This window comes from Pyrus communis, chromosome 17 (genome assembly GCF_963583255.1).
Source record: "Pyrus communis chromosome 17, drPyrComm1.1, whole genome shotgun sequence".
Lineage (NCBI taxonomy): Eukaryota > Viridiplantae > Streptophyta > Magnoliopsida > Rosales > Rosaceae > Pyrus > Pyrus communis.
In genome coordinates this window covers 5825792-5840560 of record NC_084819.1, presented here as the reverse complement: position 1 = coordinate 5840560, position 14769 = coordinate 5825792, and the positions used below count along the sequence as shown (strand labels likewise).

Sequence of the window (14769 nt, the reverse complement as noted above, 5' to 3'; positions counted from 1 at the left end):
GGTAGAAGTTTTTTGCGAGAGAGAAAGAGTGCAGAGTGTAGGAGCGGGAGAAGGAGAAAGGTGAAAGGAGGGGGCAGTTTTGGTAAATTGAAAAAATTCATTAAGTGGTACTGTAGCTCCGTGTTTTGTAAAAATAAGCGGCTTCTTGGAAGCTGCAAAATGCAGCTTCCACTTTTTGGCTTTTTTTCATGTGAAACTTTGAAAAAAAACTGTTTTGGGATGTTTACCAAACACCAAAATCCTTACCAGCTTTTTTTCATCCTAGCTTTTTTTTTAATCACCTCAATCCCAAACTGCACCTAAGTCCTGTGCTATTTTACATATATATTGTTTGTAAGGTTTTCTCTTCCGAATCTTATTCTGCAAGAGTTTTCAATTGGCTACTACAAATTTTGAAAAATAGAGTTGTTAGTGATTAATTCGAAACAGTAGAACATATGAGAACAAATGGGGACAATGTAAGTAAAAGCTAAGACACGGTTTATTTGTCATCCTGAAGGTAATAAAATCCTTAATTTCCCTATTTTTCATCTGCTCTATCGTATTAAGCAAAAGTAGTAACAAAGTCGGAACTGGACTGTGATTAAACAGAGGTCCACAATCTCTCCAACAGTGCCTCTGCATTGCTACTTGTTTCCTAGGTCCTGAACTGGAAAAACCCCCAAACGGGCAAATCCAAATTTTATCATCAAAACCAAAATTATAGTAAAAAAAATAATCATTTTTTCCAAAACCCTTCTAAAGGGCTGAAAGAGAGAAAATACAAGTTAAGTTTGGAAACCTACAGAGGGGTTTTGGAGGAGGAGCAGAGAGGAGGAGAGGTGCGACCACCATGAAGAGTCCAGGTCAGTCATCCTGGATTCAGTTTGCAGCATAATTGCTGCTTCTTGCGGTGATTCGCCTATCATTGTCTGGCGAGCGAAAACCCTGCAAGGATCAAAAATCCCAAAATATAAGTATATATCACTCCCTGCAAAACTCCACAATCAGAAAATTAGAAAAATAAAATTTGATAACGTTATACCTGAAGAAACCCCAAATTTCCATTCAAAGGGAAATTAGTACAATCTCTGCAAAAAATAATCAAGAGACAAATACTCAGTTCCTAGAAAAAGAATCAGCAAATTAATCATATAAATTGTGATTTGGAAGAAAATTTAGGAGGAAGGTCAGATTGAAACGCACTGAGAGGTAAGCATTGTATTTTTGCAATCCTTGTCCCATTGGCCCTTCACAAACTTCTCCGAGTACCACCTACACACAGAAACATCTATTAAACCCTTTCCAGAAAATAAAAAATGGATTTTAGAGAAAGGAGAGAGAAATTATTTAAAAGCAATAATTGAAACTAATTTTCTGCTGAGAGGACCTGGTGAATCAATTGTGGTAGGCGTCTTTGAGATTTGCACAGGGAGAAAATGAGGAGCTACGAGAGAGTCTGAGCAAGACGATGTTGAGAGCTCAAGAGATCTGTACACAAATGGAAAAGCGTACTGGAACCTTCGAGAGAAGACTTGGGCTTCCATCCTCCTACACACGTCCACCATCAACAACACGTGTAGTATTTGCCATATTTTTCCTTCAATCTAGACATTTTCGTAGACGGGCTTTGCTCAAAACCGAAATTTCTTCCAAGTTTTCAAATCACACTCTAAATTCTTCAAGAAGCATGATAAGATGGTGTCCTCATATATATTGATTGTTTATTATGTAATACTTATTGACTATTCAATGAACCATCAATATGAGAGAATTTTGTACAAAGATCTGTATATCAATTGCGTTAGCATGCTAAGCATAAATTCTGTGGTTGTGGTATGCTAACGGTCATTTGCAGCACAACAAATGGAAGCTCATTATAAGCAGAGATGGTCACTATATATACAACCTGATCCAACCACACTATGCAAAAGGAACTATAGTCTTAAACAATGGTAGGAAAAATGATTATACTTACATAATACACAGCCCAATGGCAGACCTCATACTTCAATTCTGAATCCAATTTCTTCAATAACTCATAAAGCAGCCTAAGATAACAGCAAATATTAACTTTCAAATTAAATTCAGCAAAAGCTGTAGAAACACAAACAAAGGAACACTATATTTAAAAACTAGTGTTTTTCGTTTTTAAGAAATGAGAATTACATTGCTATTACAAATTTTACACTAAAAAATTTTAGAGGCATTCCCAAGGTTTTGTATGGAGTTTATGATTTATCTAACCATCTGGTCTTCTCAATTTCATCCATGATTCATACAATATATGTACATGCAACCATTCTTTCTTTCACATCAGAGTAAGTTAAGCTTTTGTTCAGGTAACGTTGCCAGGTGATGTACATGTTTGAATATAATTTAGGCACAAAAACTTTCATAATCTTTATAATAATTAATCATGAAGACAAATGAGAGTGCAGAAATCAAATTACACTCCATAGTAATCCCACTTGCTTCATCGTCAACACTGTATGCATTAGAGGTCTTTGCTATTTACTGATTGAGTATGTGGCCTATATGCAGTCACTTGGGCATGTTTTCCAGATCCTTGAATTGCAAAAGATGTATTCCAATACCATACCCAAATACCCTACGACACAACATATAAGGCATATTCATCATAACCTCTTACAAATGGTAATTTGTTATCAAAGCATTCTTATACAAAAAATTTATTTAAATAGTAACTTCATGCAATCCAGTAGCTAAATGTTAACTCAGAAACCAAAACTCAAAACATTTGCAATTAGATAAGGCTAGTAAATCTGAACTCACCAAATCACTTACCCCAACAAAAAAAAAATGTCAGACAAAATACCTGCATCAACATGCAACCAAAACAAAAGATAAAATAAAATAAATCAACAGTTCATCAAATAGAAAAGAATACAGTTCATCAAATAGAAAAGAATATGTATTTAAGGTTGTAAGAGCTGGCAAATAGACCATACCAGAGAGCTCACCAGGAAACCCAACCTTTTTTGGGTTTTAAATTTTTTTTCGGATTCGAGCAAGAACAGTGGTGATGCTGATCCACTGCATGCTGCGAAAACTCCACTTGCTAATCTTTTCTAGGTAGACTAAAATTGGGGACGGCGAAAAACCCAAGAATTCAATCACTGAGAAAACATCAAAAACCAAAATTAAACGCCAAAGAAGTCAATCACTGAGAAAACTGCAAAAACAAAAATCAGACTCCAAAAATCCATAAAAATACAAAAATTAAAATATGCAGTTGTCGCCAACTTGAACAAATCAAGCATGGCAGCCTTCAGAACACAAAGTAAAGTGAGTCACTGTGAGCAGAGCAAGAAAGAAGCAAGACGAAACATCCAAAAGGAAGAAAACTCTGTATAAATGAAATTGAGTTGGTGAGGACCCACGCGTCACCATTTTCATCTCACAGCAAAGCAAAGCAACAATGTTGAAATAACAAAAAAGAAGCAGGGGTGAAAAAGGAAGAACACTATAGAATGAACAGTAATTTGTGAAATTATATAATGAATGATACAAAATTGTTAAGCAAACATGGACTAGAGCTGATTTAAGTTATTTAAAAGGGAATGGTAAATCTTATGCATGCCAAAGAAGATTCAAAGCAAAATATTATGAAACATTTCCAACTCGTTTACTTTTGGATGCATATATGTGTGTGTGGTGTGGGTGTGGGTGTTTATTGTTCTTAAACTAATATATTGTACAAAATTGGGTCAATTTTCAGATTTTCACCAACATAGCAACCTTGAATTCTTCGACAATCAACATTCACATGCACTGGTAACAAATATTGTTTTCATCTTACCTTTTCTCCCAAAAGAGAGAAAAGTAATGTCAAAGATCCAAATACTTCAACTTCAAGAAATTCCCATATCAATTGCAAGAAACGGCTTCGACCTTGTATAATTCTTCAATTTTCAGAAAAAAAAAATTCAAAGAATTATATTAACAAATTCACCTTTTATCATCTAAATCATTGACTAAGTTCAAAACTTGGAACGAAACGAGCACCTTTGACACTTACTGGCTTCAAGGTCAAGTATTTGCATGATCATAAACATGATATTGACACCAACAACAACGAAAGGATATTCCCAAGCAGCTTGCTTTCCACCCTGCTTTTTCAATAGATACTGGAAAGATGTTCTGCAACATAAATAAACATATTTAGACAGCCTAACATGGTTGGAACATTAAGTATATATCAGTCGAGCACATTAGCCATAATAACACTTGTATTTCAAGCTTCGTAGTTTCTTGTTATGTTGGGAGTATGCGAAACCTATTTCTTGTTGTTTCAAACTTTCTAGTTACATATCAATGTTGGAATCTTACCAAAAATGTTTTCGCAAAGAACAGCAGGTTCTCCAAGGAAATGAATCCCATCTTTTCTGCCAGGTAATCCAAACTAAGCAAATAAGAGAATGGACAATACAAACTAAGCAAATAAGAGAATGGACAACACAAACTAAGCAATAAGATAATGCTATTAAACTGTAATAATTAGATAACTATACTTCAGTTTGAATGGATGAACAAAACCATTATAATCATTTTGTTTACCTCCATCATTATGTCTGTGTATTAGACCAAATTTCTGTAAGGGATATATAATTGAACGGATCAAAAAGTCCAGCATAAATTGGAAGATCAATTATTCACCATACATTGCACAATGTGTATAGAGCAAGTACAAATTATAACAGCAGAATTTTGATTCATCCATTCCATAACACATTGCACAATGTGTATAGAGCAAGTACAAATTATAACAGCAGAATTTTGATTCATCCATTCCATAACAACCCAAACCTAAAAAACATAAAAACCCAAAAAAGATTAATAATTTACAGATGTTTAAAATGTAAGTGTATAATATACCAAATGAGTTTCTCAATCAAACTCAAATGCTTCAATTTTCCAAAACGGAGAACCAGAAAAATCAGAGAACTCAAACCAGAAACATGAGCACAAGATTGACTACTTTCCTGCGGGACTCTCGAGCATGGAAAGGTTTTTTGTTGACAGAGTGATAAAATTCAACAGTAAACCAAAATAAAAGGACTAGAGAGTAAAATTTTATTCTCTCCCGCAGAATTGAGAAAGAATAAAATGTACAAATCTAAAAATGTATCCAAGCAGCAAATTTTAGTTGTTAGTTTACTCATGCATCAAAATTTATAACATCCCAAAGATATGTAAGAACAAATTGCCTTGATATGAGGGTGCAACTGATTGTGCCATCTTTCTCTGCACTGCTTGCCAGCCCTACCCACCAACTTCTCAACTATCTGTGCCCATTTTCCCACTCCATACTGCTTCACCAGCCTGATCAGCTTTCTGAAAGTTTCACCATACGAAAACAAAACCAAACCAAACAAAAAAGAGGAAAACCCATTTAATTTTACATATTATTTGATGGCTTCGAAACAATTAAAAAAAAAAAAAAAAAGGAAAGAAAATAATGATTTAAGTGGGACAAATAAAAAGGAAGGGAGAATCCACTTTACCAAACAACGTGCCCACGCGTCCGAGACGAACATGGCAGAAAATCAATAACCCCACAACCCTAAACCCAGTCACTGACGATTCTTTGGCTGAGAAAGCTCAGAAGTCACTTTTCGAAGATAATTAACAAAATAGATTCAATCAGAGGCCAGAAAGATTGAGCAGAACAGAGAGAAAAAAAATAATCTCAAACAAAATTCTAGAGAGAGAGAAGACTTACCCTGCAATTATAGCCGTCTTGGGTGATCTCGCCGAGCTGGACGGGGGCGGCAGAGGTAGCATCCCCTCCAGGCTCCTGGCCCGCTGGTGGTGGTTGTTGGACGGCAGAGTTAACATAGTGAAGAAGGTAGCCAAGTGTTTCTCCAGTTAAGATTTTTGAGAGAGAAAGTGGAATGAGATAGAGAGTGGAATGATAGTCTCCCTCCCACCGCAGATGAATCAACACGCGTATATTCAACCTCTTTTCATTCCTAGATGACCCACACGTGTACATCTAGATCCTTCCCTTCTTAGAGGTACTCCACCTCTAAAGACTTTGCGCCAACACCCAATCCATTTGTCCACTTCAGTGAACAGTAATAGACCCTAATGAAAGGTAATAGGCCAAAACATCTCCATCCCTATAAAAATGTGCTGGCACCCAGTCTAAAAATGCGATGGCACAAACGATCTCCACCCCTACAAAATGCACTGGCATCCAGTCCATTTAAAATATTAATAATTTTTTTATAAAATAATACATTAAAAAAATATTTTTAATTTCGGATAGGATTTTTAACCAATCTCGTCACGCCACGTGTCATTATCTGAACGTACTATTTTGTGAATAGATTTTCGCTAAGATTTTCAACAAATCCCAACAAGCCACATGTCACTTCCTGTTTACAATAATTTAGGCAAGATTTCGATAAGATTTTCAACCAATCTTGTCACGCCACGTGTCATTATCCGAACGTACTATTTTGTGGATAGATTTTTGATAAAATTTTCAACCAATCCCGACACGCCACGTGTCACTTTCTGTTTATAATAATTTAGCCAAGATTTCGATAAGATTTTCAACCAATCACGTAGTGCCACGTGGCATTGTCCAGAGCCTCATCTTTTCTTTTTTTGTCCATATAAACCCTACATCCCTACATCCATCCTCACACTAAACTCAATCCTTTTTTTTAGCTCAGAATCCTTCTTTATCGTTTTCAAATCTTAAGTTCTTACAATGTCTTATTCAAGGAGAGTGTATAAACAGTTGCAAGAGCAGCAGAAAAGGTTGTTGGCACAACAGAAAGAATTGGTAAATCTTGACGAAGGTGGAGGTGGAGATGAGGCCTTCGCAATGGAGGAGGATGAGGATGATCACCATAAAAGGCGGAGGGCCTCACATTCCTGCCATATCATAGAAGCTGTGGGTCAAATAGCCCAACCCAGACGTGCGGCAAACATCGATAGAAGAAGGGAAAGACGAGGTAAAGATCTCTTGGAAGATTATTTTATTCCCAACAGCGTTTTCCCTGATCATGTTTTTAGACATCGTTTTAGAATGCAACGAAGTTTGTTCGATAAAATTATGAGTGCTGTTTGCAGCCATGATCCATATTTTGTGCAAAAAGAGGATGCTTTTCATGTTTTAGGTCTTCTTTCTAAGCAAAAAATTATGACTGCCTTGCAAATGCTTGCATATGGAGCATCTGCAGATCAAGTGGATGAGATGGCAAGGATGGGAAAAACAACTGTTCTAGAGTCCCTGATATGGTTTTGCTCTGCAATTGAAGCCGTCTACACCAATAAGTACCTTCGGTAACCCACGCCAAGGGACATGCGAAGGCTTCTGAGGAAGGATGAGATGCGAGGCTTCCCTGGCATGATTGGAAGCATCGACTGCATCAACTGGACTTGAAAAAACTGTCCAAGTGCGTGGAATGAGCTTATGGCGACAGAAAATGAACCAAAAGCATTATTTTGGAAGCGGTGGCTTCATTTGATACATGGATTTGACATGTTTTTTTTGGTGTTCCAGGAGCTCAAAATGACTCAAATGTCCTTGCCCAATCTCCAGTGTTTGACGAACTGCTACAAGGAAATGGGTCGAGATGCACATATTGGGTTAATGGTAATAAATACGAGGGACCATACTACCTTGCAGGTGGCATTTACCTAAGGTGGTCAACATTTGTCAAAATTGTGCCACATCCATAGAGTGAAAAAGAAAAACACTTCGCAAAGTGTCAAGAGGGGTGTAGGAAGGATGTCGAGCGTTGTTTTGGTATCCTGCAAGCTCGTTGGGCGATTGTCAAGGCTGCAGCTAGAATGTTTGATGTCGAGGCTCTTCGATCCATCATGATGACGTGTATTATTCTCCACAACATGATTGTTGAAGACGAGTACGATTATGATGCCGTCGATGAATACGAGCCAGATTCGATGAACAACTCAAGAATACAAATCTACTATGCTCATGACCAGACCGAAGATCCCATGCAACACGAGCCGTTGGAACGGGATGGACGTTACAATGAATTGATCGTTCAGCGGTACACTTCATTGCAAGAACCATACTGGCACATAACCCGCCAGAATGACTTGATTGACCACTAGTGGGCATTGCACAAAGGCGAAGATAATTAAAATAAGGCTTGTGGTTGAAGAATAAAGTGTATTGTTTTTTAAGTAATCTTATTTAGTGTGTTTTTTTTTTTAAGTTTATATGGTGAGGTTATGTAATTTTATTTGGTGAGTTTATGTAATCTTATTTGATGTGTTTAAATAAACTACAAAAATTACATAAGAAATTAAATAAAGTTCTAAAAATAAATAAGAAATTACATAAGAAATTAAATAAAGTTCTAAAAATGTTAAGAAATTACATAACAAATTAAATAAAGTAGTACAAATAAATACGAAATTATACAAAGTCTGTGGAGTTAGGATATGTGGTGCTAGGATCTTCGTTGCTAGGATTTCTGTAGCTAGAACCCCCTTGACTTGTTTCGGCATCTCTTGCACGCCTCCTTCGCACGACATCTCTTTTTTCCGATGTCCAAAAATATTTCGAATTCGAAGACAGTCCTACTAGAGACTTGTTCATAGTGTCACGATCTGCTTGAGCCATCCTTTCTTCTCTAAGCATCTCATTCTCTCGATGAAGTGCTTCTCTAATCATCTTGTTCTCTCGATTAACTATTCTCTTTGTCTCTCAGCCGTCACATCACGAGCCTCAGTAGCTACTATTATTGCTGCCATAGCAGTAGCTTTTTCCTCATCTTTAGCCTTTTCCCATGCCATGTCCAGTTCACCTTGGCGAGCAAGTTCCTCCATATATTTAGTGTAGTCATTTTTGGAAGAACTACCTTTTTTCTTTGATGTCTTTTTACCTTGAGGCCTGAGGGACTAACGAGTCGGTTGGGTCTCTAGCACTTCTTCAGGTGTCCCTTTCGTGTCTTCAAATGTGTTGGCTTCTTGTTCGGCCGTGTCTGCTTCTGGCGAGCTGTGTAGACCCATACCATGCATGACAACTTCTGGACCGGTTGCCACAATTTTGTATCTAGGGCAATCTTTGACAATTTGCCAACATTCCCATTTGTTGAATGATTTGTTACGATTCTTTGCATTGTAGAATGCTTGTGCTTGTAGTGTCAATAAAAATGTGGGATAAGATAGTATTAAAAAATACGGGTGTAACACAAATAAATAAATTAAAATATTGATGCGCGTGGAATGCATATAAATTACATAAGAAATTACATAAAAATTGCATAAGAAATTACATAAGAAATTAAATAAATTAAAATATTGATGTGGGTGGAATGCATATAAATAAATAAAAATATTGTTACCTGATCCGCTAAACTTGTCCCACTACGCAGATTACCTGAAGCATGAGCGATGACATTTTTCCAACAAGTAAAGGATGCGTTGAGTTTTTTCCAACGACCTTGAAGACCTTGACTAGATCTGACATCTTTTCCATGTACATCGCAAAACGCTTTCGTAATTTTACTCCACATTTCTCGCTTATCCATCTCATTACCTATAATCGGGTCATGAGTAGTGTGAACCCAACATTCACACAACGTAACATCTTCAATGAGCTTCCACGAAGTCATTTTTTTCTCTCAAAGTGTACAAAATATTCAAATGTAGAAAGTGTAGAAAATATTGAAATGTGGTGTAAGGTGGAAGATGAGAGTTAGGTATTTATAGAAAAAAAATTTTTAATTTTTTAAAATTTTTCTGTATTTTAAAAAAAAAATTCATAATTTTTAATAAATTTTAATGTTGTTAATTAATCTGGACCGTTGGATTTGAAAAATATTCAAATCCAACAGCCAACGAGCTGTCATGTGACATCCCACATCGCCCAGGGGAGTGATCCTTATATGTATATTCTCATCTCTACCTAGCACGAGGTTTTTTGGGAGCTTACTGGCTTCGGGTTTCGTATGAACTTCGAAGTTAAGTGAGAAGGGGGTTAGAGCAATCCTATGATGGGTGACCCACTGGGAAGTTGCTCGTGAGTTCCCAAAAACAAAACCGTGAGGGAATGGTAAACCCAAAGCGGACAATATCGTGCTACGGTGGTGGAGCGGGTCCGGGAGGTGATCCGCCCCGGGCCGGGATGTGACAATATGGTATCAGAGCCAATCCCTCCCCGGAAGTGTGCTGACGAGGATGTCGGGTCCCTAAGGGAGGTGGATTGTGACATCCCACATCGCCCATGGGAGTGATCCTTATATGTATATTCTCATCTCTACCTAGCACGAGGCCTTTTGGGAGCTCACTGGCTTCAGATTCCGTAGGAACTTCGAAGTTAAGCGAGAAGGGGGCTAGAGCAATCCCATGATGGGTGACCCACTGGGAAGTTGCTCGTGAGTTCCCAAAAACCGTGAGGGAATGGTAAACCCAAAGCGGATAATATCATGCTACGGTGGTGGAGCGGGCCCGGAAGGTGATCCGCCCCAGGCGGGGATGTGACATGTCACGTGGCCAACGGTCAAAATTCTGACCGTTAGGCCTTTTTTTTTTTTTTTTTTTTTTTTTTTGTGAAAAAAACATGGACCGTTGATCTGTGATCGGACGGTCCATTTTAAAAGTCAAATTTAAATTTTTTTTTACCGTTGGAAATCCAACGGCCTACAAAAACTAGCCGTTGGAAATCCAACGACATTGAGGAGGGCTACGTAGCCTTCATCCGGGTGAACACAAGTGGGCTGACAAGCAGGCCCCGCCGCCTACACCCTTGTCTCCTACTCGCGCCCAGTCGCGAGTATGCTGCACGCGCCAGCCAAATAGGCCGGCTTCTGGGTCTGTCCGAAATGGGCTGGTCTGTTGCCTGGCTTGGGCTGGGTGCCAAGCTATTTTGAGGGCTGGAGCACTTGGACAGGGTGTTGGCCTCACTTTTGGACAAAGTGCTGGGCTATTCCACCTCCGGTGGAACTGCTCTTAGATAGACAAAAACAAAGCACAAGACTCGAGAAGAGCTAAAAAAGAAAGGGTAAAAACGGAATCACGCTGTACAATAAACAGTAACTAAAGAAACAAAGAAGGGGTAAAAAAGGAATCACACTGTAGAAGGAACAGTATTTTAGGCTTTTTTCCTCTTTTAGTATATATATAATTTTTCTCAAATGTGTGAGAATGGTATTGCGTAAATTGTTGAGTTGAAGGTCTTCTGTACGTTGCAAAACCACTTCTATTTATAGAAGTGAATTATATGACAGTCAAGTCTACTGAAGCAGAGTTCTATTATAAATGTAACTCCTCAGCACACTTGGATACCCTTGGCACTTATCTCAACAAACACCTCTCATGCCAAGACTTTATCTCTATCCAGATTCAACTTCTTGGACTTGGACTAGGACTCTGAACCTAATCTCTTTCTACGCTGGTTTCATTCTTTATATGATCAGTCATAGGTTTAGATTCTTAAAATAATTTGAATCTTACCAAAACTCATTATGGTCCTTCAACAATCCTAACCCAAACAGGACTCGATCGAACCACTATCACAATCTGATCCTTTAACAATCCTAATTTCACTAGGACTTAGTCAAATTGCTGGCATTCTATTTCTGAGCTGAGAATGTTGCATGGACTGAAAATTCATTATTGAGCCGATAATCACAACCTTCCATCTTGGTTTATTTACTCTCGGCCCATATCTGGATTTCATGCCCAAGCACTATCACTTGGTCTCACCTGGCCAACATGTAATTGTCAAATGTCGATGTATTCGGTGTCAATTTTAATGTATAATTTATTTACGTTTAGTTATACCACGAAACCAGCAAGTTATAAAGGACCGATGCGACTAGCAAAAACCAATTTTTCTTTTCAGCCTTCTCTATCACTTCTCTATTTATAAAGCCATGGACCATGGGCAGCATGCGAAGTGTAATCGTGAAATGTTGATGCATTTGGTGCTAATTTTAACCTATAATCTGTTGTTAATTATACCACAAAACCAACCAGGTAAAAGTTATAAAATATCGATGCAACCCTCAAAAATCAACTGTTTTTGTATTAAATATGATGGAATTTTTCCTCAATAATGATACATTTGAGTTTGGTTCACGTTTCAACATGTTAGTAATTCAAATGAAAACTTATAACTGCAATGATCAAGTACTCCTACAAGCTTCTGATATTTTGACATTGCTAAATGTTTTACTGAATTTGATTAACATAGTGAATCTGCAGATAATATTGTTCAACTTTTTATTTTTCTATATCAGAACATGTTGGCAGCATGCTCCATATCATATCACATCTTCTAAAGTCAAACCTGCTTTTCTATTATTTTTGTATGATTAATCAGAAGGGTATCCATTAATTCCATATACTTGTTTAATCATAGATTCATAACCACTTGTGAAAAATAAATAGGCTATAAATAATTGAAAAAAAAAAAAGAAGATGAACTGAATGGTCCAATCCATTGGTCCCTAGACAAACAAAGCGTAGTTAACAAAGATATTGATAAATTTTTCACGGAATGACTAAAATGATTTACAGTGGACAAACTCAGAGACCACTTGAGCAACTTTCATCTTCAAAGACTGAATTGAGGAGTTATGTCAATTTTATGGATCATTTTGGCTAAAATGCCAATTAACAGCGTAGTTACGTTGGTTAGACTAGATGTGCTCTTCCCTGTATATCTGAATATGAATCTCCGTTTTCGTAGAGTAAAATATCGCTGGTACAAAAAAGAAAAATCATACAACTTGAATGGAACCAACCACACAACAACTTCCATTTTGTGTTTTGTACCCATCTCTTCCTTTATTCCTTTTCACTTCTTTTACTTATCCACCATAAGTTATTTACAGATTTGCAAACAGCAAACCCCAAAAGTAGAGAAAAAAAATGAGATACCAGTTAATTGTAACAAATGGAAAATCAGACCAGGAACAATGTATTTAATTATACATGTTTTAACAATGCAATTCTCATTGTTTTGGACTCTAATTTGAGGAAGAACGTACTCAAACAACTTCTAATTAGCCCTTTTGGTTTTAATCAAAAGTTTCCCATTTTGTTGTAACTACAACTGACTCAGAATTCTTCTCTTGTTGCTGCTGCATCACTGGATTTTTTCGTACCGAATTTTCTAGTTTCCAATGCATGCTTTGTTTTTGTGTCGGTTTTGAGTCCTTTGGCATGTGGCCGGTTGAACTGTCTTGTTGCTGCAATTTGATTTTATTCCCATTGCTGCTAGATTTGGAGTTCTGATGCTTCAACATGTCCAGAATTTCTATGTACTTCTGAACTCTTGTGACCTTCAAGTTTGTAAACCAACAGTTAGAATAATACAAATAATGTGCAAGTAGAATACATTTTAAAGATGTTGAAATTTATAATACCTGCACTCTTCTCTGCAATTTTAGATCTCCGTCGGCAACAGTTCCATCCAGTTTAATCAACTTCATCATCAGAAGCTCAGTCAATTTCTCCACATCCGTCTCGGAAACTTTCCCACCTGCGGAAGCTGTTGTTTCCAAAGATGTGACCTATTTACAACAAAAAGGATATTAATACAAACTATTCAGTAGATAGCGATTAGGCCAGTTCGTCACTGCACGCTTGCGCCCAAGTTCGAGTTCTTTTCCCCCAAATATGATTCAATTTCATTACCTGGCCTGCAAGCTTGTCCACTTCCAAGTTGATTTCGGCTATGGATTTCGAAGATTTCTCTGCATTTGAATTTCTGAGCAACTCTAGGCACCTTTTTTCTCTGCCCAAAATGTCCTCCACCAGCACAATCCTTGATCCGTGTTTAACTCTTGCCACATCAAGATACTCTTTGGAGTCCCTCTCTTTCTTTTTGTATATTAGCTTCTGATCCAGATGGTGCAATTTCGTTGGCTCTGCCAACATTTTCTTCAACTCCCCTGCAAATTCAAAACCAAATTCAGTTAAACAAAACAATTCCAAAACAAAAGTTTATGGATTCGAAATTTCAAAGTAGTACCAAAGCTTGCTTGGGAGCTGATTAGAATTTCGTGGTACGAAGAGCCATAACGGACTCTAATTTTGATTGTGGGGATTGAAACAGAACTGGGATTCATCTCAACGGTTCGCTTTTGCACCAGCATTCCCCCCGGCCTGATTTCCAAGCCTGCGCTCTCGGGGCATCCCCTGCCATCGTCATCAGAGCGCTTGCTTTCCGAAGAAAGCATTTTGTTCTTCTTTGACTTCATTGGCTCCATCTATAATCTAGTTCTTGATCTTCTGAGGGTAAGACCAAGAAAAAAGAAAACTACTTGAACAAGAAACTCAAGAGAAGCCGAGAGTTTTCGTGCGATGTTCTTTGCTTGGATTCAAAGTAACCCAACAGAGAAGAGAGAACCCTTCGATCCCTATCGTGGAATCAAAGAAAACCCAATGGTGAAAGAATTGGGAAGAAAGGGTGCAAAACAAAAACAACGGTTACAAGTAATATTAACAGCCTTTTTCTATTGACGACAATAGCAAAAGGAAACAGAGGATTAGACGAGCACAACTATAAAACTAATGGCCAGCAGAGAAAGAAGGTGAAGTGAGTGAAGGGAATAAATTTTTTATACAAAAAATGGAAAAGAGGGGGAAAAGAGAAAAATCCACATCAGTTTACGTGAACGTAAGGAGAGGGACAAAAAATAGAGACAACTATTTGGATTTTAATGTAAAATAAAACCAAAAATGGCAAATAACAATAAGCATTTTACATGCAGAATTCAGATCTTTTAACTCTTTTTTTTTTCTTCTTGTTCAAGGCTGTCGTGT

The 14769-nt window shown here is 37.5% G+C and overlaps 2 protein-coding genes and 1 long non-coding RNA gene across 15 annotated transcripts; 1 reads left to right on the top strand and 2 right to left on the bottom strand.

The window, feature by feature from the left end:
- Positions 1 to 395: 395 nt before the first annotated feature.
- Positions 396 to 5923, bottom strand: LOC137723245 (uncharacterized). 13 transcript variants are annotated; one of them, XR_011066874.1, is made up of 14 exons: positions 5726 to 5923; positions 5508 to 5614; positions 5211 to 5337; positions 4333 to 4383; positions 4009 to 4143; positions 2964 to 3905; positions 2776 to 2818; positions 2433 to 2590; positions 1958 to 2030; positions 1370 to 1586; positions 1186 to 1254; positions 1025 to 1070; positions 786 to 927; positions 396 to 649 (listed from the first exon to the last, which is right to left on the bottom strand). It is a non-coding gene; the product is annotated as an uncharacterized lncRNA (long non-coding RNA). The 13 variants fall into 13 exon arrangements; XR_011066873.1 differs by having other exon boundaries at positions 2433 to 2818; positions 2964 to 3119; positions 3803 to 3905; positions 4022 to 4143; XR_011066872.1 differs by having other exon boundaries at positions 2433 to 2818; positions 2952 to 3905.
- An 801-nt stretch (positions 5924 to 6724) lies between these two features.
- LOC137721929 (uncharacterized) lies at positions 6725 to 7306 on the top strand. The gene has a single exon (XM_068460949.1). The coding sequence runs from the start codon at positions 6725 to 6727 to the stop codon at positions 7304 to 7306; it is 582 nt and encodes a 193-aa protein (XP_068317050.1).
- Positions 7307 to 12903: 5597 nt separating this feature from the next.
- Positions 12904 to 14507, bottom strand: LOC137721684 (BAG family molecular chaperone regulator 1-like). Its single transcript, XM_068460709.1, has 4 exons — positions 13976 to 14507; positions 13639 to 13895; positions 13368 to 13514; positions 12904 to 13283 (listed from the first exon to the last, which is right to left on the bottom strand). The coding sequence occupies exons 1-4, from the start codon at positions 14211 to 14213 to the stop codon at positions 13020 to 13022; spliced, it is 906 nt and encodes a 301-aa protein (XP_068316810.1). The 5' UTR covers positions 14214 to 14507; the 3' UTR covers positions 12904 to 13019.
- Between the last annotated feature and the right edge of the window lie 262 nt (positions 14508 to 14769).